Source organism: Eptatretus burgeri, chromosome 7 (genome assembly GCF_056783735.1).
Source record: "Eptatretus burgeri isolate ZD-2024b chromosome 7, Ebu_testis_v1, whole genome shotgun sequence".
NCBI classification, from domain to species: Eukaryota; Metazoa; Chordata; class Myxini; order Myxiniformes; family Myxinidae; genus Eptatretus; species Eptatretus burgeri.
In genome coordinates this window covers 81,873,814-81,901,572 of record NC_140967.1, presented here as the reverse complement: position 1 = coordinate 81,901,572, position 27,759 = coordinate 81,873,814, and the positions used below count along the sequence as shown (strand labels likewise).

The 27,759-nt window shown below is 41.0% G+C and overlaps 1 protein-coding gene and 1 pseudogene across 4 annotated transcripts in view; one reads left to right on the top strand and one right to left on the bottom strand.

The window, feature by feature from the left end:
- MRE11 (MRE11 double strand break repair nuclease) overlaps positions 1-27,759 on the top strand; it is a 73,707-nt gene that overhangs the window by 10,731 nt on the left and 35,217 nt on the right. For all 4 annotated transcript variants that reach the window (XM_085889250.1, XM_085889252.1, XM_085889249.1 and 1 more), the window contains exons 7-12: positions 4,393-4,578; positions 5,183-5,348; positions 5,854-5,934; positions 7,231-7,357; positions 7,579-7,679; positions 26,151-26,324. In XM_085889250.1, coding sequence (XP_085745376.1) covers positions 4,393-4,578; positions 5,183-5,348; positions 5,854-5,934; positions 7,231-7,357; positions 7,579-7,679; positions 26,151-26,324 — 835 coding nt within the window. The remainder of the gene's footprint in view (positions 1-4,392; positions 4,579-5,182; positions 5,349-5,853; positions 5,935-7,230; positions 7,358-7,578; positions 7,680-26,150; positions 26,325-27,759) is intronic.
- On the bottom strand, positions 14,580-16,342 carry LOC147023636 (uncharacterized; annotated as a pseudogene).

The window sequence follows — 27,759 nt, the reverse complement described above, 5'->3', positions numbered from 1 at the left end:
TTGATTAAAAGAAAACAAACAAAAAACAGTGGGGATATTGTAATCTGCTTCATCTGTACGTCCGTCCGTCACGCTATCTTCTCCTAAACGGTTGGACAGAAATTCTCTAAATTTGGTAGTTATTAAATGCACATGGCAAGAAGGTGCAAGAGCAGTATCATTTTTGGCCCTGGCCTCTGGTACTGGGGGGGGGGGGGGGGGTCAAAGGGTCAAATACCAAAAAAATGCAATTACAGGCACATATTTAAACATTTTAAAACTAGAACGGGCACTCGTAGAGAGCATATACCTTCGCCGCCGCTACTGTTTTGTTCTTGGCATAAGAGTGTGGGGAACAGAACAAGGAGCATTTTGGTGCTGATTTAATACAAATCGGATAAGAATTGACTGCGTTATGATAAAAATACGCACATCTGCAAGGTCGTGACCCCCTGACCTTTGACTCCCAACCGCGAGTAAGGGCAATTACGTCATTGTGTCAAGTTGCATATCACAAGATTGGGCATTAAATTCTGAACATTTTGGCATTAGTTTCATGCAAATTGGATAAAAATTGACCGCGATATGGTAAAAAGACTATTTTGACCTTTTCATGACCTTGACCTTGACCTTTGACTCGATTGCTCCCAAGATCTAATCAAATGGTCCTTGGCTAATAACCAATCATCCCACCAAATTTCATGCAATTCGGTTTAATACTTTTCAAGTTATGCGAATAACAAACAAATAAATAATCATTGGCATCTCCCACAAACATATATTTTGGTACTGATTATAATGCCAGGATTTGGGACATTTTCTTTTAAAAACAAGGGTAATGATGTAATTGTGTCATGTCGCCCATCACAAGATTGGGCAATGAATTGTGAACATTTTGGCATCGGTTGCATGCCAATTAGATCAAAATTGACCGCGCTATGGTAAAAATACGAATTTGACCTTTCCGTGACCTTGACCTTTGACCCGATCGCTCCCAAAATCTAATCAAATGTTCCTTGGATAATAACCCATCATCCCACCAAATTTCAAGTGATTTGGTTTAATACTTTCTGAGTTATGCGAATAACAAACAAACACACACACACACACACACACACACACACACACACACACACACACACACACACACACACACACACACATATTCACAAATAAATAAATAAATAAATACACAGCGACCAATACATAACCTTTCGCAGAATGCGAAGGTAATTATACTTGTATATGCGATCAGCATTGGGGAACGCATGAAGTTTGTAACGATATTTTGAATTTGACCCCTCGTTCATGCCCCAGGGGGTGGGGACTTGGGTTACAGGGGTCAAAACAGAAGAATTTTTTTGGCTCGATTCAACATTAGGTCATTCCTGCTGGAATCCTTTGTCATCTTTCAACCTTGTTTTCGGTGGGAAGTATGGGGATTTGCAATTGCGTGCCATCAACTTCGCTCCAGTCTTATTACTCTAGCACGTCAAGCGGAAAGTGTGGTTAAGCAATTTTTTCATGTCCGTTCATCTGTCTATCTGTCTGCAAATGTCAGTTTATGATAGAGGAGCAACATATTTCAATTGAATGTTATATTTTGAACATGAATCAGAAGACATACCTGCCGTTGAACAGTACTTTGTCTCTGTAGTCGTCCTGATCGCAGATGTGCAGAGAGGAGGGAGATTTTTTTTTCTCTGCCTGTCTGTCAATCAAACAAAATTGGACATCTTTCCAAACAGGAAACTTACTGTTTTAAAAGATGTCATAAAGGACATAAACAACAGGCATGAATAACTTCTGTAATGTGTTAGATAGGGAGGTGTAATAAACGCTGTGAAAATGGCAGTAAATTTTGCAATTAATTTATTTATATGCCTTTAACCCTTTATTTAGCTTGAATTATATACTTGAACTACTGAATAACACTGTTCGTCGCCTTTGCGCTTTCAAAAACCTTCCGTTTCGCAGTACTTGAACATGTTAAATAGGGTGGTGTATAAGACTTTCAATCATGCTAAACTTCCAGAATTTTTTGAAACTATCTTTAATATCATTTTTTTTTAAACATAAGTACTTATACTTGAACGCTATGTGGGGTAACATGTTCTATGAACTCGCTCATTTCACTGTCTTCCACATTGATATTGAGACTCAGAGAAGAGCTATTCAACAAAGGGTGAGAGGTTAACAACATTTATGGAATGGTGGGGAACAAACTGATATCTCACGAACACATGATAAAGTTCAGCAGGATAGAAACAATTGTGTGAAGGGAGAGGCAGCAAGGGATCATTTTGTACCTTTTGATTATTGAAAATGGCAGAAGGAAAGGGGAACAAAGTATTTGGAGGTAAACCAAAAACTTGGACTTAGAGGGGTTAACAAGTAGTATGTTAGCAATTCAACTAATATATTGTCGTGGACCCGAGGTCACGGGGGTCGACAGGGTGGGGGGGGGGAGAGATATCCCTGGTCCCTCCCCAGACTCACCGGGAATCGCAGGCCGTCGCACATGAATAAGTTTGTGTCACGGCGGGTTACTAATCGACCGCAAACGTCAATAATTTGACCACGTGACCCAGTGTCCTCCGTCTGACAACTGTTTAACTCGGAACATGCGGTCGCCTCATTGGGGAATCGCGCCCTCGATGCGTATTTGCGTTGCTTACCATATCAAGTTCAGCCGAGCGGAGCTGCCAAGTACGCACCGGCTAATATGCAGATTTGGTGGGATAACGTCCCGGCTATGCTAAGGTGCAGACCATGCTAGACGAATGGAGGAAAAGACAAAAACGAGCTGGGTTCATTTATAACAGGCACATTTATTCCAACAAAGTGAGGAAAGTTATGTGGCACAGTATGGGTTTATTCACAAGATGTACAGCAGGGGAAAGCAAGGAATTTGTGGGTGCAGCAAAAGAAATGCAATAGTCACAAAAGAAGATGCAGTGCAGAATTACCCTGAACCAGGTCAAGTTGATTGATTGGTCCTCTCGATCTGTTGACGTCAACCTGATTTAAACGTTGTGGGATAAAGCTGTGAGTCTCGGTACTCTGACCTGCAGAAGTTAAATTAACTACGTGCAGAAGAATGGGCTGTAATTTGAAAGGAAAGAGACGGAACTCGTGGAGAATCGTAAGAAAAGGTTTGAATCAGTCCTCCAAGCAAAGAGAGATTTAAAAAGCATCACAAACTTGTTTGTCCTCAATGAAAACATCAAATTTTTTTTTGTAACTTTACTAAATTGAAATAATAAGCTTTTTGTGGTTTCCATATAAACGTAATTATTTAGCATCCCTCTATATGACATGGGAAGGCTTATACCTGTTGTCGGGTTTGTTTCTCCTATGAAAGCCCCCTATATGAATTTTTTTTTTTCTTAGACCCCAAGGAATAGTAAACCACCACTAAGGTTGTTTATTTATTTTTGACCGAAATTCCCAATTTTTGAGCTGTTTCTCAGAGCCGGCTGGGACTTGCAGAATTAAATTTTGCATCAATAATGTGAATAGAATTTATGCGGAGTTGACCTAATTTTTAGACCTTGACCTAATTTTAAGGTTATGGCTCAATTCTGGAAATAATAGACATTTAAACATTTTTCACCATAACTTGACTAAGATTTGTCTGATCGGAACAAAATTGCCCTCTCCAGATAGCCTAGAACAAGTTACATTAACGCTTAATTTACATCATACCCCTCCGGGTTAAAGGTGAAGGTCAAATGGCGGTCTGAAAAAAAACATGAAAACGCATTTTTTATCATCACTCAATTTCGCCAATGCGGAATCTCAGACCACTTGACCTTCCAAGATGTTTTTGCATCATGATAGCATCCCTGCACTGAAGTTGTGCACCTGATATTTGATTCATGTCCTTGCCCCATTTTTTTCGGATTGTGACCGAATTAATAAAAAACACCTTTTTGATCATAATTTGAATAATTTTCCTCCAATTTTCATATTGTTGAGTTTTATGGATAGACTGTAGATGGGGGACACATTTCCTTAATCTACACTCTATCCATAAATGTTGAAGGTCAAGGTCATATGGTGGTCTGAAAAAAATATGGTTATCATTGGATCACGAGCCAAGGGTAAGCCGCGGGCGATCGCCAAAGGTAAGCCAGCCGGGGGAGGCTTACTCTTGACAATCGCTTTGTGATCGTAGATATCTAGTTCTGTCTCCAATCTTAAAGTTCCCTTCCTTTTACAAGTGGTATGCAATCCTTTGTTGAACATTCACTGTATAACCTCTCCGTTATTTAACTTTTGTTTGTGGTCTGTGTTTTTATAAACTTTAAATATGCACAAATTTTAGCTTTTCTCCTCTGCGCTTGATCTTCCATATTTTTTTCCTAAATTCTGTGAATCCTGATGTACAGTACAACTTGTTGTTGGCAGGGCTAAGCATGGTGCAACCAACTATCTTCCTGAGCAGTTCTTGTCGGAGTTTTTGGATCTGGTGGTGTGGGGTCACGAGCATGAGTCCCGGATAGAACCTGATCGGAACGAGCAACACCTGTTTTACGTAACGCAGCCTGGCAGCACCATCGCTACTTCGCTATCACCTGGGGAGGCTGGGAAAAAGTAATGCAGGGTCACATCAATATTTCCAATGCCACTGATGTTTGCACCATTGTGGTCTACCATTGTGTAGACAAATATCTAACCTCTGATTATAGACCTGTCTACTCCATTTGACGGTAGTTAGAATGAACAATGTTGAAGACAAGTTTTTATGAAATGTTAGTTTCAAATTCTGGTGTCAATTCTGCTTTACACACAGCCAATGAATGGTTATTCCATCTTCAACTGACTATTATAAATGTTGTTTTACTGTTGCCACATGGAAGAAAAAGAAAAACAATACGAAAATACAATAAATGCAGTTCTCTTATCAAAATTGGTCTAGAATGCTTTGTTTTAATGAGAGAGAACAGCAGATTAAGTTTTCTTTTTTATCTGCAATGTAGTGTATGTCATTTATGCAAAATCTTGATTAAAAAAAAAAAAAGTTGTTTATCAAGTTTGTATTTATTTGTTATTTTGTTTTCTGCTTTGAGGGATGTACACTGCTTTATAAGCTTTTATATTAAATGCTTTTATTATCTCTTCATGTATAACAACCAGTAGTCTTGTGATACATCAGGCAAGATGGTGATCTGAACCTTCCCCCACTGTATTCACGTAGGTGTGTGGGCCTCCTTCAAGTGCAGGGGAAACGGATGAAGATCGAGCGCCTTAATCTTGAAACGGTTCGACCCTTCCACCTTGAAGATGTGGTTCTTGCAGAGACCAGGATTAATTCTGATGATCCAGATGCTACACACCGTGTTGAGAAATACTGCATAGAAAAGGTTCCTCCTTTTTTTGTTGTTGTTGTAGCTTTCATCTCTTTGCTTCCTATCGGTTGGCAATTGCAGCAGGAAAAAGGGGAATCATGAAGTCTTTCCCTTTCCAAAGAGTTTCAGAGAAAAAAATATGAGTTATCTTCCAATGGTATCGGCAAACTCACCAACCACTGGAAGGAATATTTGGCACTGGCCGGAAACTGCATAGAAAAGGACTGACATCTCCCCTGAGTTTTGCTGGTGCATGGCCATTCTTTCCTGTTTTGTATGGGAGGTTGGAGGGAGGGGATAACACCTTTGACTCGTGTCTCAGACCTGTTTATGGAGATGTGGCGGTGGTTGAGAATACATCTCTAATATATGATGGCCAAGAGCAGTAAAATTGTGAGCACAAAGAGCGGAGTCACTCGGGGTTTGTAAAATACCTTCTATAAGTGTAAAGTGGAATAATGATTGAAATCCTTGCTGTTTGACTGAGGCCTGCCTGCCCATGCATATCTGATGCTCGCAGGTGGAGACCTTGCTGGAAGATTTGAAGCTTCAGCACTCTGGGAATATCCTTCAGCCGACTCTTCCTCTCATTCGACTTAGAGTATGCATCACTGTTTTTTAATTATTAATTTATGGGTTGGGGCAGAGCTGCTTTTCATGAGTAGTGTCGCATTTTTATTGCTCTTTCCAAGTTGTCCTGAAACATTGAAGAGTCACTTTCAAATTATAGACTTTCACCACATTAGGCCAAATGAGGCATGACGAGCAGATTTCCTTCTTTACTTTCTCTTTGCTGTTGATGATATGAAAAACTAGAAGGTTACTCTGTAGATAGCATACCTCCACCAAGCTGATTAGTTTATGTTTTGTATCCCACTGATGGATCTGGATGTGGACATGAACTAAAATTTAATCAGTTTGTTCTTGTCACCTAACCAACTCAACCACCAAGTTTCATCTGAATCTGTCCATAACTTTTTGAAACATCATGCTACATATCGTTTTAGCCCTGTCACTAAATGTTGAAGAATCACTTAAAAAATTCTTGGATCCGGATTCGGATCTTCACCAATATCTAATCATTTCGTCCTTGTCACATACCCAAGCTCTCCACAAAATTTCGTCCAAATCCATCGACAACTTTTTGTGATATTTTGTTCACAAACATACAGATGGGGTAAAAAACATAACCTCCATCCACATTTGGTGGCGGAGGTAATTAATTGGTGATCGTGGTGAAGAGTGGTTGTACGAGCAGCTGTAAAACAAGAAGAGAAATTGGTTATGAGGATGACAAGGAGGTGAGAATCGAGGGTGATAACATGTGTAGCCCCAGAGGAAATGTAAAGAAAATGGAGTTGGAAATATTTTACAATTTATTTTCTACTACTAATTATGGAGGAGCCTGTTTGTAATCTTTTATAATGGGGGCAAATGTGGATGTCACTGAAACTCCAAAAATGCCATGGCGGAAATAGTGAATACCTTTGGTGGTAGCCGGTATTACAAAATTTCTTCCTTTATCTTATGATATGGAGTACGATACATTGTGATCAATAAAATTTCATTGAAAAATGACAATTGTTAAGTGCGTTTCCAAGAATGTCCCGCAGCACGTTGCCGACCAAAGGTGAGCCAAGAAGCGTGTGCCTACCCCTAACAAATCTCGTGTGATTGCATACTTTGATCCTTTTTCGCATGCTGTGAAATAAATGTCAATTTCAATGTGGTATGCGTTTTCATTACCTTGCAGTATACATTTAAGCATCAATCTGTTGGGATAAACGTTTTTATGAAGATCAGATGCACAAAAATACACCTTTTCCAGTGATTCTTGCTCATTCAGAATAATTCACCTTTGTTGGTGGAGATAATGGACTACTTGTGTCCTTCACAGGTGGACTATAGTGGAGGTTTTGAGCCTTTCAATTCACTTCGCTTTAGCCAGCGGTTTGTGGAGCGTGTGGCGAACCCCAAGGACGTCATTCATTTCTTCAGAAACCGAGAACTCAAGCCTGGCAAAGGTCTGATGATCCTGAGGTTTATTCTGGTTTCACATTGCAGTTTATTCTCATCTTATTGTCTTGCTCATTTGCCTTGCGTATTAAATTTATATCTGCATTGACTGCATGCCTTGCCTTCAATATACTATTCTGGTGGAGTTCCAACACAACTATACAATATTGTGTTTTATACTTGGTATAGCTATCATTGCTTTAATTCGCTCTTCTCATGTATGATTCAGAAAGCATGGATTTTGGAGCGGACATTCATCAAGTCAGTCATGGTGACACCGCGCAGAGGGTGGAAGATCTTGTGAAGTCATACTTTGAGACAGTAGAGCAGGTCTGACACTTGGCATGTGATTGACATATGGCAATGAACTTTTATGATTACCTTAATCAGTTGGGCATTTAAAGGATTGAAGACCAAAGTATGGATCAGAGCAAAAAAAAAGAAAGAAAGAAAGAAAGAAAAAGAAAAACAAGGATGAGTCCAGTTGTACTTTTTTGTGTAGAATAATGATAATAAAAAAATAACAGGTCACAAATGGAACTTGGTATGTGACACACTAATGATAGTTGTTTTTTATCAATGAAAAATAGCCTTGAAAAAACAAATGCCATTCTTTCATGACCACAATTATTCTCATCTTTCTTGGGGTCAGCCGGGGACTCAGACCGACATTCAACTAAGTAGGTTAGAGCAGGAATTTGGAATTTATTCAAGGTGCTGGCAATAGGTCACCTATTCTTCATGAAGGACACTGCAATCTTTAACTTCCACCAAATAATGCTGGCATTCGGGATTTCCAGTTTAACATCCACCCAAACGATGGCCACACACATTGTTGCCTCGCCCTGCATGCATATCAGGATGGCAGTTTATAGTTGGGCTGAAAATCCTGGTTTTGGCGCAGTGGTTAGGGCAGCGGCTTGGGATCCAAAAGGTTCTGAGTTCAAGCCCCGTTGGGCCACTGAATTAATACACCAGAGGGTTGACTCAGCCTGTCATCCTTCCAAGGTCGGCGAAATGAGTACCAGTGTACTGGGCCGGTGTATACCCTGGTTAAAATAGGTGTACCATATCCCTGTGTTGTAAGAGGCGACCAGGGTTGCGTCAGGAAGAGCATCCGGCGTAAAACATGTGCCAAATCACTATGCGGATCATACGGATGATCCGCTGTGGCGACCCTGAACGGGAGCAGCCGAAAGAAGAAGAAGAGTTTATAGTTGGGCTGAGATTTCTACCCAAGCGAGACCATTCAGAGACAAGTGTGCAGAAGAGTCGACAAAATTACAAGGTTTAAAAAGTTTATTCAAAAGGTCGATAAAGTACGGAAATAGCAGAGAGTGCAAGCCCAGAAAAGGCACGGTCGAAGACAGGTTGACCTGTCTCCCATGGTGAAGTGATAGGCTCATTGACTCAGCTTCATCTCGGGAGATTCCAATGATCTTGAAGGCCTTGATTGCCACGGTGTCAAAACTGAGCAAGGTATGAAGCTGGGGCACCAACCCAAAGGGGAAAGCAGTACTCCATCAAGCTGCGGATGAAGGCCTTGAAGGTTGTCAAGAGTTTAGGTGTGCCAAGGAAGGACTTTTCACGACACAGGATGCCCAGTCGACGTCTGGCTTTGGAGGCCAACTTTGAAATGTGGTATGCTCAAGAAAGTTAATGGCTGATAGTGAGACTCAGGAGTTTGAGTGACTAATGTTCTTCAAGAGCATTGTTAAGAAAGTAGATGGAAGGGTTAGCCAGACAACCCTTTTGGAAAGAGATGGTGAGAGATTTGTCAGGATTGAAAGACATATTCCAAGTGTTTGACAGGCTTGTGATTCTACCAAGTTCTGAAGAGAGGGGAGTGGTTGCAAATATATATTCAATAAACAGGAATATATTCCCGCATGGGGCTCGTGTGAAAAAATTCTGACTCAACCCAGGACTCAAACCCATGTACCTCATCACTTATGCGGTGACATCTCACTGAGCTGGAGTCTTCAGATAGCCTCAGAATTTTCTCACACAAGCACTGCAAGCTAAATTCTGCTATTGTTCTGAATCGGCTTGTGATTCTATCAAGCTCTGAAGAGAGGGGAGTGGTTGCTGCTTGATTGTCTGAAGGATGAGGGATGTCATGGCAGAAAGTGGAGTCATTAGCAAAAAGATAAAGAGGATTTTCCGGAGAGATCGTTGATGAATATATGGAAGTGGATGGGGCCTAGAACACTGTGGCACTCCAGTTTTCATAGGGGAGTAGATGAAAAGATTCCATTGAGAGCCACATGGCTTTGAGAGTAGAGGAAGTCAGTAACCCAAGAGTGGAGTCGGCCTTGGATGCAATAGGCAGAGAGCTTGAAGAGTAAGGCTGGGCACTAGACTGCATCAAAAGCTCGAGCTATGTCAAGAGAGAGAGCCCTGATATTATGTCTGACATTGAGGGCCTCCATCAATTGTTGGGAGAGTAGAAGCAGCATGTCCAATTTCGAGTGACTTAGTCTGAATCCGAATTGATGATCCGGGATGAGGTTGTTTTGGAGAAAAGGAATGATTTTATCTCGACTGCGATGATGTATTCCATGACCTTGCTGATATAATTGGAAGTAAACTGATAGGTCTATAGTTGAGAGGATCGGTTTTTGCACTTTGTTTATGTAATGGAGTGATTTTGGCTGACTTCTAAACAGATGGAAGATGACCAAGGGCACACAATAGGATGAAAAGGGCAGATATCGGATGTACAAGAGCTGTGGAGCCGGTTTTTAGGAAATGTGAGCCGATGTCGTTTGGTCCAGTTGCAGAATCGGAGTCTAGGGTTACCAGAACCTTCTCCACCTTCTCAGGTGCAAAGGACACAGTCCAGGAGCAGTTGGGTGCGGCTGGGCAGGTTGTGTATAGAGAGCGAGGGGTTGGGGACACAAGATTTGGATGGAAACACAGAATTGAGGAATTTGGTGTTCTCATGAGCAGAGTCAGCTGTTTTGCCATTTTAAATGAGGGAAGGGATGGAGGGGGTGCATACTCCAGAGACAGATTTAACAAGCCACCACCAAATTTTAGGTTTCTGTGGAAGAATTCCCAGGCTGAATTTATATTTCTATCAGTCCTGAAGTGAGATGGCTGCTTGCAATTCCTGCCAGTCTACTTGAGTGAACTGCCAGACTCACTGGCATTTAGGCAGCTCCCTGAGAATAGCCATAGAGATGTTGACTCTCACAAGCCTGTCATCATATGAACCAATTGGAGCAGAGGAAGAACATGAGACATTTGCAGGGAAGTGTGTCAACAACAGGTCCAGAAGGGAGGAGTTGTAATTGGGAGAAATCCATGTCGGAAAGTTCACAGATTGAGTCAATGCTATGGAGTCACAGAAGTGCTTCACTGAAGTGCTGCGGCTGGTGAGAGAGGTACTATAGACTATAGGGCATGTAGTCAAAATCCCTTCAGAAAGTGCTTTTTGTGGTCTCCACATTGGAACTACATATATTATGTCTTAAATATAGGTATTGCATGTCTTATCAATATCCCCTTTCTTCCCACGCTCAAAAGTGGAGCATTAATTAGTAATTCCCGCCTAAAAATAATGCATCAAACAAGTAATGTTTTTTAACGGGGTACTATGGGTCAAAAAGAACTGACTACATTCAAGAGGTATTATCTTGCCAATGTTTTGACAAATGATGCCATGTTTGGTATAAACATAATCATATAAGTGTCTAGTTTTAAGAAATACATTAATTAGCGCAAGTCAAGGTCAATCTTGTTTGTGACCCGAGGTCAAATGTCAATGACCTTAAATTTGGGCTAAGGTAAAATTAAAAATTTGCTCATAATTTTGTACACATTTACAAATACCAGATCATGCTGTAACATCACCAAGTTGTTTATAGGTTAGCAAGCTGTGATCCAATGAAGAGCTTTTTGAAAATAATATTTTGCATGTTGCCATGGCAACGGTTTGCCAAATTTTGTGATTTTTTCTTGCTGATGATAGTCCAAGAGCATTAGGGTTTAACCTGGACATTTTTGGTAACAAGCTGATTTTTTCAGGAAAGGTCCAGGAATGTGTGTGAAATAACATACTAAAAGTCCTCATGAATCCTCCTTGAGCGTTTTCCGCAATCCAAAATGGCGTCCAAAATGGCCGCCATTTCCTGTTTTTCTCATAACTTTGCAAGTAGGTTTACCTATAACACATTTTAAATGTCTACACATATGTTTTGAAGTATAAGGAACTCAATACAATATATCTATACCAATAAAACTACTTGAACTAGTCCCAAAATCCAAAATGGCGCCAAAGATGGTTGCAATTTCCTGTTTTTCTCATGACCCTGTGACTAAGTTACCTCAATATGCACTTTAAATCTCTAAATATATTATGTCTTGAGAAATAAGGAACTCATTCAGATACTTTGAAGTACAAAGGAAACAATAAAACCACTGAAGTTCTTTCTGAAATTCAAATGGTGCTCAAAATGTCCGCCACTTATCAACACACTGCTGTTTTAGCCTGTTTCAAGAGGCAAAGACATTCAAAACAAGATCATGCTAGAGATTCAAACCTCAAAAGTTTCAGATGAATCTTTACCTTACGCATGCACACACCTAGTTGCATCAGTCATTGTCTTCATCGTCGGATGCTGTATCTTCAATGTTGATGTCCTCTAAAGTTGGGGTAATATCATCGTCGGCATCTATAAGAGTTGGTGCTGTATTGTTGCAATTGAGACCACTGCATTTACTGCACATTGAGGTACAAAAGAGCCCAAGTTTCTTGCAGCTACATGTCATGCTTCTGCAACCATCTGGTTTACACCCACATGCCACCATGTTCAGCAAAGTGTCGGGTGCAACAGCAATGTCTGTTTCTACCGGGGTAAGAGTCCCGTCCTGAAATCGTCAGCCCCATTCTGTTGGAGATAAGGAGTTACCCATCCATTCCTGGACGGTAAGATAGGCGCGATATGAATGTTGCTTTGCTGCAGCACTAGTTGGAGGTAGACTTTCGAGCTGAAAGGATTAACTCAGGGAACTGCGACCGATTGCCCGTTTGTATGCGATGTGACGGTAGTCATCAAGAGATTCAAAACTGCTGGCTCCATAAAGCTTAAGAATGAAGCCTTCCCCAGCTTTTTCCACCTCGTCATGGGTGCTTCCACTGTTTGTGAAGGTATCCAGCAAGTCGTAGTCCCGCTTCTTGTGCACCATGTTGAAAGCTTTACGCTTGCCCTGACGATAGATCGCAGAGACCGTGTCACATCCCGTCACAGCATGAAGAAACATCAAGTGATTTCTTGTGTCCCCTATGGCATGCTGAATCTCATGAATGTTGAAGACCATGACAGGATTACTGCGGCATAGCATGTACACATCTGTGGAAGAGGTTGCCCGAGCAACTAGCATTACCAGTAAGTCTGTGTCCGTACCAACGACAGCAACTGGCACATGTTCTGACTCTGCCAGTGCTAGTGCTGTGGAGACAATCAGGGTGTCGGCGTCTGCTTCTGCCTGGACTTTTGAAAGAACTCAAGAGGTCTTATTGGTACTTGCGTGCTTCAGCATCTCTTAAGATGTATTCTAATGAGTTCCTCATACTTCAAAACATATGTAGACATTTAAAGTGTGTTTTGGGGAAACCTGCTTGCAAAGTTATGAGAAAAACAGAAGAGGCGGCCATTTTGGACGCCATCTTGGATTGCGGAAAACGCTCAAGGAGGATTTATGAGGACTTTTAGAAAGTTATTCTAGACATATTCCTGGACCTATCCTGAAAAAATCAGCTTGTTACCAAAAATGTCCAGGTTAGGGCCTATTTTGACCTAATGCTCTTGGACTATGAACTATTCGGCCTACCATAAATTCTGAACTAAAGATATTTTACAAAAATGCTCTCATTAGATCACAGTACATAAAACAATCAACAATTGTGCCAATTTTCAAGGATGGAGCCTACTCACAACCTAAAAAATATTACGATCAAATCACGAAAAGCTGAAAAACGATAGAAGCCGATAATGATTCGCATCAAAATGGCCGACGTTACATTTTGCAGATCGAAGTAACGAATGTCTGTTTACATGTCAACACATGCAGCTCAGTGGGTGAATGCATTTAGACAATATTTAGATCAACAAATGGCAGTATTTTTTTATTCAATAGGTAGCAGGACATGCTGTGAACATATAGAAACACTTAGACTCTATTTAGAATTGCAAAACTTGCTTGAAAATACGTGAAAAGGGGTTATTTTTAGACAAAAATTACAACCGGAAGTGGATTTTTAGCACTTCCGGTTTGTAAAAAATGAGACTCGGGTTGTTAAATTGCACTTAAAAAGTAATGTTTGGTAATTTTTTAGAGGAAAAATGTATGGATCCAACAAGATTAATATTGTATGGGTACAAAAAACAAATAAAATAAACCAATGTCACCCGCAGGGTGACCTGTATCTTGCCAAAAGGTGACCACGTGTGACTTCTTTAAGGTCACACTGAGGTGAATAGAGCTGCTATCCACCAGGAGCGACTCCTTGAGGAATATCTGCCAACGAGAGATTCCGATGAGAATCGTTCTACAGAGTAACCATGAAAAATATGCTTTTTCCTCATAACGTCACCAAATGACATCATAATGTCTCAAGCTTGACATATCTAGAAAGCACTCATCGAGGTGTTCAATTTGAGGTACTACACAATATGGTTCCTAAAACTGGAAAATTTGACCTTGGGGTCAAATATGTTTGACCTCAGGCGCTAACAATGAAGGTCAAGGCCAAATGCCACCAAAAATTCATCAGCTGAGCGCCAGACCATGAACTATATTCCCATGAAGTTTGAAGACGATCCGATCAAAATTACTCAAAAAATAAGGGTTTCGTCGACTCCCCTGATTTGCGACAAAGTGACCTTGACCTTTGACCTTGACCTTCAAAATTTTGTGCACTGAAAGGGACCTCTATAGGCCTCTCATATACGAAGTTACAAAAATTTCCAATGATAACTGTGCTCTGCAGAATTTTTTATACATGATTACAGACAAAAATAAAATAAAATAAAAAAAAACATACAAGCTGACTCACATATCTTGCAAAAACTTCGTTTTGGCAAGATAAAAATATCCACCTCCCATAGTCCCCCATTAAAAGGGAACGCAGGTGTTGCAAGTGAGAGCAACAGATATGCTGTTTAAAATGGTTTCTTTACACAGTATTCCAGAGTTATAATCCCATGTAAGTTTACCTTATCATTAAAAAGATTCTTCCTCTTCAAAGTTTTCTTCATCGAAGCAGATATCTCCAACTTCATCCATTTCTTCTTCACTTTCTTCAGCATCGTCATCGCGTACATACATGTTGTCACAGTTCTTGCACTCGCACAGTTCGGTACAACATAGCCCCAAAGACAGACAACACTGGTCATCTGCATCTGATGCTTTGCACTTGGACTTCTTGCAGATGCAGCGTGAGAGTTCAAGAATGCTCTTTTGAGCAGGTTGCATTTCCATCCAGTTTATTGAGTAGAGAGGCTGCCATCGATCAATTTCCAACCATGTCCAGCTGGTGATGGGATATCTGGGTGATTGTCAAAGCTGCGCTTGCAAACAGCTGCCTGGAAGTTGGCTCGTTGTACGTGTTTGATGAGGGCATCTCGGTTTGGTGGCATGACACTTTTGTTTCTTGTAGCCATCGAAAACATAGAATACCATGCATCGTTGACATGACTGTACTCCTGCTGGCTGTAAAGCTTGCAAACGAAATCCTCCAGTAAAGAAACAAGCTCGTCTGTTACGGAGAAAGACTCGCCAAGCATTTGACACACATGGGAAAAGGATTTATTTTAGGTGAGAAGTTTGATTGCTTTTGTTTTCCCTTTGCCGTAAAAGGAACTTACAGAATCGCATCCTGTGAAACAGTGGAGACCTATGATGGCTTTTGCGATGTCATCTACAAGCTCATGCTGTATATGGCCTGTAAGTCAATGGTACGTACATTGTCGTCTCTGCCAGTGTGGAAATACAACTGGGAACCCACAAGGTGCGATACAAGTGCCACACCAATAACAAACACGTCAGTGTCTGGGCTTTTGATGATGATGCTTCTGATGCCTTGGGTGCTGATGTAATGTGCATGTAGGAGCATCCTGGTGTCAGCCTCCTCTTGGGTGGAATGGAGCTGCGGTATTTCTTCAATGCTGATGGTACCATTTCTTGGTGTGATGGAATGACACATCTTGCCATGTGCAACATACAGTGTGATGCCCTTAAAGTTGTCCTCTCCACAAGTACTCCAATGGTTGAACAAGAAGTGAACTAGCTGTTCCTTATTGAAGCTGTTTGCCAGATATTTCTTCCATTGTTTTGGTACAGGTTGGTCTGCCTTGGATATTTTAATCCTCTGGGAACCACTCGCTGCCCATCGTTTCCTCTCAGCACCCTTAATACTGATCGATGGATACGTGTCTGTTACAAAGTGTACAGAGTTGGAGGTACTACTTAGTGCCAGGTACACTAACTGTCTCAGAATTTTTTCCGCCAGTTGACCCATGCTTGCGGGCATTCCTTTTGAACTCATTTGCTGAAGCATGCCATGCCATCAACTACCCATACGCCTCCCTTTGGTGGTCCACAACAGGGGAACTCTCAGGTACACTTTATAGGTAGTATAGCAGCCTCGCCTTGTTAGTTTTAACTAAGCATCCCTCATAAGTCGCAAGGGCTGGTGGATACGGGCTCAACGAGTATGTCATCATGCTTTTGAGATTCACTTTTCGTACTTTGCCAATGATGACCAGCCTTGCCAACAACTCACGATCACTTTTTAAAGTAACATCTTTCCCTTTATCCTTGATGGTTTGCTTGCCTGCATCTGAAAATGTTTTCAGTTTCATCTTCTTCAGCGTTTTGTTCAGGTCTACATCATTACCTTGCAAGCGGCTTTTAGAAAAAAAAAAAAACCTAAAATTCAACAAAATGCTCCAACCGATGATGCGGGAATATGAACGATAATTCATAAAAAAATATTTAACTTAATTATAAAATAAGTTTTATTTAGTCGGGAGATGGAGACCACAAGACAAGCTCTTAGGACCACATGCCCTATCGTCTACTAACACTGAGCCAATTTGGCATGGTGACAATTGAAATCATCACATGTGAGGAAGAAAGAGTTGGGTTGAGTGGTAAAAAGTTTGTCCATGTTGTCTGATAAAGAGATGTCGATAGAGTTGTCACTGTTTGGAGGACGGTACAGCACACAGACAAACAACAAGTGAGAGCAGAGGGGAAGTTGCAGCCAAACCGACTCCTGGTGGTTGGAAGGTGTAAGATCAGTTCACGGCAGGTAAGAAATTTAGTTCTTGATGTGAAGTTCAATTCCAATGGTTCAGGCCTATCAGATTTGAGGAGGGATGTTGAAGATGTGGGGTTGGAAGGATACAGGCTTTGAGTTGGTGGGGTGAGGAGTTGCAGAAATAGGGGACATGGAGTGGAGGGATGCTAAAGATGAAGACATGTTTAAGATGTGGGGTTGAATGACATGGGTTTGTATGAGATGTGGGGGAGGTTACTGATACCGCAAAAGAACGTGAAGGGGATTTGATTGTCGTGAGCAGACAACATCTGCAAAATGGAATTCTCAAGATTCTCAAACTGGAAATGGAGATGAATGTCATAAGATGGTGGAAAGAATTGTTGTTGAAGGTATGGAGAAAGGTGGTGAGCTGTAGGTTTCGGGAAGAGGGTTGAATGACTAAGCGCTTAGGTGAGAGACAGGTTTAGAAAATATTTGCGAAGAAGACAAAGAATCGATCTTGATGAAGAAGAACAACACGTGCGGGACTCATGACGGAGAAATGAAGAAAGTGAAGCATTTTCAAATGTTTTTAAATCCTTTCAAAGGAAGAAGTGTTTTGTTCAATTGAATGTTCAGTTTGGAGATATTGAGAAAAGGGAGAGATAAATAATGAAATACAGAAAATACAATCATAAGGAAATTTGGCCAGATTGAGATTGTTTTGGAGTGAAAAAGGCATCTTTTGGTCTGTTTTATTTTTTATTTTTGAAGTGAGGAGGTGGATTTGGATAATGTTTCATCCATACATCCATCAGGACCATACTTTATGCAGAGCGTTGGTGCTGCTTAAGCAGTCTCCTTGGCTATTGGGTACGATCCTGGACAGGTCGCCACTCCGACACAGGATACCAGCAAGCTGACACTCATTTTGCCGACCTCGGAAGGATGACAGGCAGTCAACCCCACCTGGTATCAATTCAACAGCAAGGGGGATTTGAACTCAGGATCCTCGGATCCCAAGCCCACCACCTAAACCATTAAGCCGACACCAGGCATGGATTATGTTGAGGAGGCAGAAAGGACAATACTTAGGAAAGAAGAAGTGGAACGAGCGACACAACGTCAAAAGAGAGACAGAATTTGCTTCAGAACTTCTTGCGGATATCGAAGAAGTCGGTCTTGAGCAACACTCAAACAAATTTGACAATACAGCAGAACAAGGTACGATTTAGCACGAAAAATTGGATGAAAACACAAATGGCAACATGGAAAAAAATAACAGAAAAGCACGACAATCCGGTTCAAAACTTGGCTTCGATTTAGGTGGAAGGAGCAGCTTTAGATTCAACCGACACTTGGAGCAAACCCTGAACCAGAAGGTTCTTCAAACTTGCCTTTGAATTTCATTTTCATGAAGAAGAAATTCTGATTTTGAGATCTATTTCGAGCATCCACGATAGTTGATAGTTCCAATGATTTAGTGCTCCATCCCAGACCACCATAGTCCATGAGGCCGACCACTTTGTCAGTACCAAATTAGTGCCCGGTTGTGTTTGGTATCATTGGAAAGCTTATGACCTCTATGTTGTGGAAATGCATGATAGCAAGCAAAACAGAGTAGCTGAAGCGTTTAATTAGCCAAATTCAAAATGACCGACGTTGAATTCCTGCTGTTTTTCAATATTTGAGAAATTTTAATCCACATGGCAGAATATGCATATGTAGCTGCATATTTCATTACTATGATGTTATATACACTACTTGAAATAGATAAAGTAAATTGAAACTCTTTCAAAATGTAAAATCCAACATTCTGCAAATACAAAAAGTGTCATAACTTTGGAAATAGTCCACATAAAGGAGTGATTTTGTTGTTTACATATATGTTTTCATCTATATGAGGATTCCATTAAAACCATACTTGATGTAATCAAACCCTTCCTTGTCATGCAGCAAAACAAGTGGAATACATCAAAACGAAAAAGCGATATTAGTGTCTTGTGTTATGTTTAAGAATATTTAGTATAGGTGTTAGTATTCAGTGGCTGATCCATCTATTGATGAAATTTGATACTCAATAGGCCTACCAGGACTTGGCCATCACTTGTCTGGTAATCTATACAGGGAATTCCTTACAGTTTGGAGTATAAGTGATTATTCACTCCATCGTTTTGAGTTGTGGCCTTATCCCTGAACATTTTAAAAATATTGTACTGGTGGTAGATAGAAATAGATTATGTGTTTTTCTAACATATCTAATCATATTATAGCATATATTCAAAATCGTTCATTCCTTAGTCTATCTGTAGGCTTGAAATGCAAAAATCTGTACTGTTGCAATGCACTTTTTTGCTTCATGTAGTAATTTGAGACTGCATTCATGCAATAAGTTGCGTTTGTTTTCATTGTAACAAATGATTGTTGTTGCTTTATTTCAGGTATCCCAATCAAGCATAAAGAATAATAGCCATGCAATCCGCTAACAGTGGTGAAGGGCCCTCACAGACTGCTTTTCAAACAGATTCGCCCCCAAGCAAAAGATCTAAACCTTTTTGTGTTATCCATTATCCAGAGGAAGATTCCCAAGCTCCGCTCACTTCACCAAAAGATGTTTCAGCATGGCAGACATTGCTAAATGCTGCATGTGTATGTCAGCATTCCCCATTGCTGGAGAAAGCTCAAAATCTATCAGAAGGACAGGTGCCTGACATAGTTTACCATAGACAGTGTCGGTCACGCTTTACATTGAAACGCGACCTTCAGCTCTTAGAAAAACATCGAGAAAGGCATGATGATGGTGAAACCACAGTATTTGGTAGCAGTAAACATCTTCCCAGGTCAAAGTCTTCAACAGCAAGGGTTTACGAAACAAAATGCATATTCTGTGAAAGAGAAAAGTATAAAAAAACATCAAGAACAAGAGAATCAATTGTACATTGCACAGAGCTGCGATGCGATAAGAGAATACGGGAGTGCGCAATGCAAAAGAGTGACCCGAAGATCTTAGCAGTTGCATCAAGAGACTTAGTTGCCGCTGAGGCACATTACCACCACTCATGTTACCACATGTACACTAATAAAGGCGGTGAAACTGCAACAACTGATGTGTCTCCTGATACCGAAGAAGACTGCCTGTACAACGAGGCTGAAAGACATGCGAACGAATCGCTCTACACATTTATCCGTGATGATTTCTTAACGAATCCTCGTGTATTAAAGATGATTGCTCTCACAGCAATCGTTGTTGAGGTGATGTCAAACACAGGGATCACCATGACCAAAGAATCCACCAAGAAGCATATTCGACGAAATATTGAAAAGGAATTTGCAGATACTTTACATTTCTGTAAAGATGATAAAGGGAAAACACTCGTATTCCCTCACACTCTCACAATCTACGAACTTGTGAAAGAGAACCAGAAGCTCAACGACAAGATAGAAACCCTTGCAGCAGTAACATCTGGTGATTCTTCTGTCGTTATCAAAGCTGGCCAAATAATTCGATCTTCCATAAAAGAGATCCGCCAGGATCAAGTGTGGCCTTTCACGCCCGCTTTGGTGAACTGGAGTGGCTTCCGATTACCAGAACTTCTGCAAATCTTCATAACGTGTGTCCTTTCAGGTGAACCAAGCTATCACAGTGCCGCGCAGAAAATTCAACTGTTAGTGGATTCATATGGCCAAGATCTGGTCTACAGTGTCACCTGTGGTCGTGTGAAACCACCAAAGCACATCTTGCTATCAAATGCAGTGAAAACACTGACAGGAAACTCGGAAATCATCCAGATAATGAACAAACTAGGGCATGGAGTTTCATATACTGTTCTCGAGGAAAACGACACTGCCTTGAGCCTTCAGAAAATAGCCTCATCCTCATATGATTCTGTCCCACTTCCTGATTGTGTTAACCCCTACATATATTCCGCTCTCGTTTGGGACAATATAGATTTCCTCGAGGAAACTGCAACAGGAGCAGGAACAAGCCACAGGGTCAATGGCATCATTGTCCAACAAAAGGTATATGGTCCTAAGCTGGAATCGGCACGACCTGTAATAGAAAAGAAAAAGCAACGTTCCATCAAATATGAAGATCAACAGCTTCCAATTTATAACACTGGGAAAAGAGAAGGACCTGGAAGCAAAACAGTTGCTGAAGAATACCACGCTCTTCCTCAAAAATCCATCCACAGAAAGGACTTGATCTGGATTCTTCTACGGCAAATGCACCCGGAAAACTAGATTATTCCAGGATGGACAGGAATCAACATCATTATGAGACAGGACCAGACAGTTCATCAGCACAACATAGGCTATCTTAACCCAATCAATTTTCCAGCAACCAGCATGGCGACAGCAGCTGAGATTTTGAACAGGTCAATGAAGGTAAAGGAAAGCCTACATCTTCAAGAGGTTGTACTGGTATTCGACCAGGCCCTTTATTCCAAAGTGGCAGAAGTTCTGTGGAAACACAGATGTCAATATCCCGGAGTAATTCTTCGCCTCGGCTCTTTTCATATGGTCTGCAACTTTCTGAGAATACTTGGAAAACGTTTTGAGGATGCAGGCCTGCGTGACCTTTGCATTGAGGCAGGAATAGTGGCAGAAGGGTCTGTAACGAGTGTCATGGCAGGCAGACAGTACAACAGGTCTCTCCGAACGCACAAATACATATATGAGGCCCTTTTCAGATTGCTATGGGTGGGATTTCTGCTTTGGCTGAAGGAACAACAACCTACAGAGATGAACCAGATCGATCAGTTATTGGAATTACTGAGTGATCTTCTGGACACTTCTCATCAAAGTTCCAAATATGAAGAGAGGCTGAACCATGAATTGTTCTTGCAGATGCTGGAACACTTTGAGAAATATTGTGAACATCTACGGCACACCAATGGACCTCTTTCAGCGTTATGGATGTCATACTTTGACATGGTTGGGGGAGTATTGCTGGCCCTAATTCGCTCTTCCAGAGAAGGTGATTGGAATTTGCACATGGTTGCAGTTCATGGCATGATTGTCTGGTGCTTCGCCTATGACCGACAGAATTATGCCCGGTACCTTCCAGTATACTACGCTGAAATGTCCCAGCTCCGAAATGACCATCCAGAAGTGCTTCAACACTTCCTTGAAGGAGAGTTTTCTGTCCAACTAGGAGAAAAGAACCCCTTTGCTAAGATACCCTTGGACCAGACAATTGAAGAGACAGCCAATCGTGACACAAAAGTTGCGGGAGGAGTGCGCAAGTATAGTCTCAAACCTGGTGCAGTGAGTCGGTTCTTCCTGACAGCAGAATACCAGTCATCCTTCTTGCGTCATCTCCGAGTCGTGTTAGTCACAGGCAAATCTGATCATGGACATGTAGAGTTACAGAACAGCAGAATTAAAAAGGATGGACTGGCTGTCAATGCTGTTGTAGAAACCCTGCAAAACTGGGTTAATCCCTTTGAAGAAAATCAACAAGAACTAGTCAGTCTGTCTACAGCTGCTGCTGCAACAAGGCAGATTGCCACACAGTTGCGAGAAGCAGAAAAGCGTGGTGAGGCAGCTTATCAGAGCTTTAAGTCTGAAAGACTCGAATCAAGTCCACCAGTCGTGAAATTTCATGATCCATTGCCTAAGCTGAGGCTCAAGACCTTTTCAGATATGACCAAGAAGCAGAAGAAAGTTTCTTCAAATGGAAAAGAAATGATTCTGAAAGCAGACCGAAAGTTGTTTGGGTAAATGGTACTCGTTGCACAAACAAGAAAGAACTTGGATATGAAAGATGTCCTGGCACATCCCCTAGGTCCGCTTCCATGGTCTCTAGCCTGTGAAGATGGGAGTATCAGGAAGACAAACAAAGCTGTGTTGGCCAGAGCATTACAAAAAGATGCACAAGCAGAGAACATTCCCAAACCATCAGCCACGATTATTGATGGCATGGCTTTGGTTCAAAAGATGAAGGGGAACCAGAAAACATTTGGAGACATTGCACACACCTTGCTTCTTTCTGCAATTAGAGAAGGTGCACACAGTACTAGGATTGACATCGTGTTTGATGTGTATCAACCACAGCATAAAACACCACGAAAGAGCGAGACGAAGCAAGAATCCAGGCATACAGTTCAAGAATATAACTTCCCAACAAATTGTCCGTCAGTGGAGAAGTTACCTGCAGAGTTGTGACAACAAGACTGAACTCATTGAATTTCTGTTTCAGGAATGGCAACAACCACATTCAAGGTCATTATTGCAGTCAAAGCATATGTTTGTAACCTCAAAGGAGAAGTGCATCAAAATTACTGACTCAGCAGTTGAAGATGTACCGGAGCTTTGCTGCCAGCAAGAAGAAGCAGACACGAGGGTACTGCTTCATGGAAAACACGCAAGTGACACTGTAATCTTTGTAATGTAAGTAAGTGCAGCTGTAATCTTTGTGGCGGACGACACAGATGTCTTCCTTTTGAGCATGGCGTTCTGTACACAAATTACTGCTCCTCTTTATCAGAAATGTGGGACTAAAACTCGCACACATTACATAGACATCACAGCTGTTGTCAACATGAATGGATCTGATGTCTCAGAGGCAGTTATTGGATTGCACGCTTTCACTGGTTGCGACTCAGTCAGTGCCTTCGCAGGTTGTGGGAAAATGAAAGCATTCAAACTGGTCAAAGCAAATCAGAATTTCCAGTCTCTTTCAGGAGCTTGGCCAACAGTGGAGTCTTTCATCTTCTCTTCAAGCTCGATTGGAACGTTTTGTTTGTGCCATGTATGATGCTACATCTGGAGATGCTTCAGTCAACGAGTTTCGGTACAAACTATTTTGTGCAAAGAAAGGTGAGATAGAGTCCTACCAGTTACCGCCATGTGCAGATTGTCTTGGAAAACATGCACGGCGAGCAAATTATCAAACCGCAATTTGGAGACAGAGTTTGATGAACGATCCCATGACGCCTAATCCTGCAGGCTATGGCTGGAAATTCGTTGGCGATGGTGATGACAGACACTTAGCCGTAGACTGGATGGATGGTGCACCGGCCCCCGACGCTGTTCTTGAGATGCTGTCCTGCAAATGTCGGAAGTCCTGTCGAGTTCCTCAATGTCCCTGTGCTGCAAATGGATTGAAGTGTTCTGACATTTGTAGTTTGAGCCCATGTGAAAACCAACCAATGAACGACGGTACAGACAGCGAAATGGAGTTGAGCAGCGAAGACGATTATGAAAATGAAGACTATTAGTTCAAATATTCCAAGATTGTGTACTTTCATTATTGTGTTTGAATAACAATAATAATGTGTTTGTCTTATAACATGCCTTATATTTTATTTCTGTGTTGCTGTTACAGCTGCGACATTTGAAATCTGGAGCAAATGATCAACTTGATGTCGAAAGCACATAATTACATATTTTCTATGATAGAATTTGTTTCCTATTTATGTAAGGTGTCATTTATTGACAAGGTTCAAATTATATTAAGATGTATTCAAAGTACTGTCATTATAGTGCCTGAGTTGAAGTTTCTAATGTCGTTCTACATGTTGGAAGACACATTTTTTCTAAGTGAAGAAAAACATTTGTTTCGCATCAAGGGGTCCGCAGTATTTCATGTCGGGTGTCTGTGAGTGTTTTTATTTTCTTCTTATGTTTATACGACTATAAACTGTACTCCATGAGCTTTCTTTTGATATATAGATTATACACATTGTAGTGTATTAACGGTATAAAACGCTCCCAACTCAAATCCATGGTGTATAAAAATTATCGAAAATCTTCGATTTTGTGCAAGAGGGGGTCTCGTATAAATAGTGCCATTACACAATATAAACTACCGATATTTCCTTGCTATCAAGTGATTTTGATACCCCAGGGGACCCATCTTTACAAAAAAAAACTTGACTAGAACAGGGCACTTTGGGTACCAATGACCAAAATTTTGGGCTTGGCCTCCAAATAATATAACCACAGATGCTGTTACATTTCACATGTGCTGGGTAAATGGTTTTTTTGTTTTTGAGTTGATATTACTTTATTACCAATGACAATTTTTCTCATTACCTCCACCACCAAAGGTGGATGGAGGTTATGTTTTCACCACTGTTTCTCTGTGTCTGTCTGAGAGCAGGATATCTCAAAGTTGTGGATGGCTTTGGACAAAATTTGGTGGACAGGTTGGGTCTGTGACAAGGATGAATTGATTAGATTTTGGTGAAGATCCTGACCTGGATTCAGATACTAGAACTTTCTAAGTGATTCATCACCATTGAGAGATGGGGGCCAAAAACGATATTTAGAATGATATCTCAAAAGTTGTTGATGAATTCTTACAAAACTAGGTAGATGAGTTGTTTATGTCATAAGAACAAGGCAAATAGATTTTGGTTCAGGTTGAGATCCAGATTCGGCCTATCAGTGGGATACAAAACATAAACTGTTCACCCTCATGGAGGTATGTGCTCCACAAAGTACTGTTCTAGTTAACTATCTATTATTATCACTTTGAGTGATTTTTATTTTATTTTATTTGTTAAACCTCAAATGTATAAAGATTTACTGATTCCATATTTTTTGACCATGAACAAAAATGAAAGCTGACAAGGAAGGAGATCAAAATTGGGAAAGTTATTTCATGTGATATCCAAACAACTGTTTGCCATTCTCGAAGTAATTACCTCAATTTGGTCAATTGTCTTTCACCAGTAATTTATCTAGAATATATTGTAGTACTTTGTGCAATAATTGTCACTGATAAAAGCTTTCCAATGCCTGAAATGTGAGTTTGAGTTCTTGTCGTTGGTGAGATAAGCACCTTTGCTTTTTGTTTTGTTTTTTGTTTGTTTGTTTTTTTTGTGCTTTTTTGCTTTCTCCAATATGGATTATTCTTTTTTATATTTTCCACACAGTTACTTTTTCTGTAAACTGTAAAGTGAATACTGTGTTCAGTGGTTTAAGAGGTGCATTTTGCATAATTGTACCTCCATTGTTGAAACAAAATTTTACTGCCACCTTATATGCACAGCTTTATGCAAATATCATCATCAGACCATTTTAAAGCCTTTTTCCCTGAGCAGGGGTCAGCTTTTTGCGGGCTCCAATCATGGTATCCTTTCTTATGGCAATGTTTTTTTTACGGCCGGATGCCCTTCCTGACGCCAACCCTTTAGTCGCCTTTGACACGCAGAGATAATTACCAGTGTACTGGTGCTCATTTCACCAACCTCGGAAGGATGACAGACTGAGTCAACCCCCTGATGTTAATTCAGTGGCCAGTGGGGCTTGAACTCAGGACCCCGATGATCCCAAGCCACCACCCTAACCACTAAGCCAACACCAGGCTCAGCTTTATGCAAATATACAGTACACAAACATGTACTAGAAGTCATGCTGTTGCATATTCATATATGCCATCGTCCAGGACATTACATTTGTCCCACTGAAAATGCAGTTAGTGGAACAAATTTGCTGTTTGGAGTGTATTGCAGGTTTAAGGAAGGAAAGCTAAAGTGGGCGCACTGTTTTATTTACCTGTATGTGATGGACATACACAGAATGCCCAGCTGTCGGTGTTGTCTGAGCGGGTCATGGCGGTTGCAGTGGCAGAATTTGTGGACAAGGATGAGCGAGAGGCAATCTCAGAGCTCGTCCAAAGCCAATTGAAGGCTGTCGAGTCGTACTTGCTGGGCCATACGGTTCCACCAGAACATGAAGCAATAGAGCAGGAGGTCAGTATCTTGAGAATGAAATATATATATATATATATATATATATATATATATATATATATATATATATATATATATGCATTGTATAAATAAAAACAATATGAAAATGTACCAAAAGTGTTTTTTTATTTTTCCTGTTTTATCGATCACCAAGGTGCTTTTTGAAAACCCTTTGGAAACATTAACTCTGTGTTCCTCAAAAATTTCCAAAACTGTTATTTCCAGACTCTGTGTTATAATAGTCAGAGCGTCCGCTCCGAGTCGTACAAAAGACTTCAAAAATGGGACGTGCTGCTTCTTTGCTTGACCTTCAGTATTTAACCCTTTCAACCCTAGTGGACGGTAAACTGGCCGCTATTCAAACCTCCATTTACCCGAGTGGTCGGTTTATCGGCCACTATTTAAAACACCAAAAACCCGAGCGGCCGGTCAGCACCAGCCACCACATGCTCTTGTTTTTAAACGCATCACGAGCAACTTCCTGAACAATTTGCAACTCCATTACAGTACACCTGATCTTCAGTCTGCGTCACTGCTAATTGCTCAGGAAGTGCAAGGGAGGCTTATGCTGTGCACACGATTTGGTGGTTCTCCCACCACTTCCAGTCCCACCCTGGCATGCATGCCGTGAGAGTCTTGTTCGAGGTGCAAGTGCGAAGGAGTTTTTTGCTGTGCGCATACTTTGATACACACGCCAGTCGGCCCATCGTTGTGTACACTCTGTACCGTGAGAGTTTCATTTGAGGTGTGAGGGAGGTTTTTGCTTTGCGCACACTTTGACACACATGCCAGTCGGCCCTTCCTTGTGTACACACCGAAGTGCATGTTCGGCGGAAGTAGTAGCATGAGATTCATGAATTTTATTTGAAGGTTTTTTTGCTAAAAAATAGTTCCAAAATGAGTCGAAATGTGATGTCAGTTGATGAGGTGTTGAGCTCAGAAGAGGAAGGTATAGATGATGATGATGATGATGATGATTATGATAATTATAGTTATAAGAGCGCTTTTGTGTTGGAGAATGACTTTTCAAACAGGGAAAATGAAATTGACAGTCCTGATGACAATGCTGGGGGAGTTCCCAGAGTTGTTGGTTGGTGGCATGGTCGTGGCAGAGGATAAGGAAGGGATAGACCAAGGCCTGATTTCCCCCCCCCCCCCCCCCCCAGGATGGACAAGAGCCACCACATGTTTCAATGAATGCCAGTTTACACCTAATGAGCAACAAGGGCTAAAAATTTGCCAAATGTAATAAATGTGGAAAGTACTCTGCTTGACTATTTTAGCTTGTTCTGGGATGATGTCCTTTGGGATCTACTTCTCACAGAGACTACTCGCCAAGCTGAATGTATGATTACAGCCAAACCAAACAATTATTCAGCAAAGTCTTTTCAACAAAAGCCTCTTACTTTGGCATATTGAAGGAATTTTTGGGGCT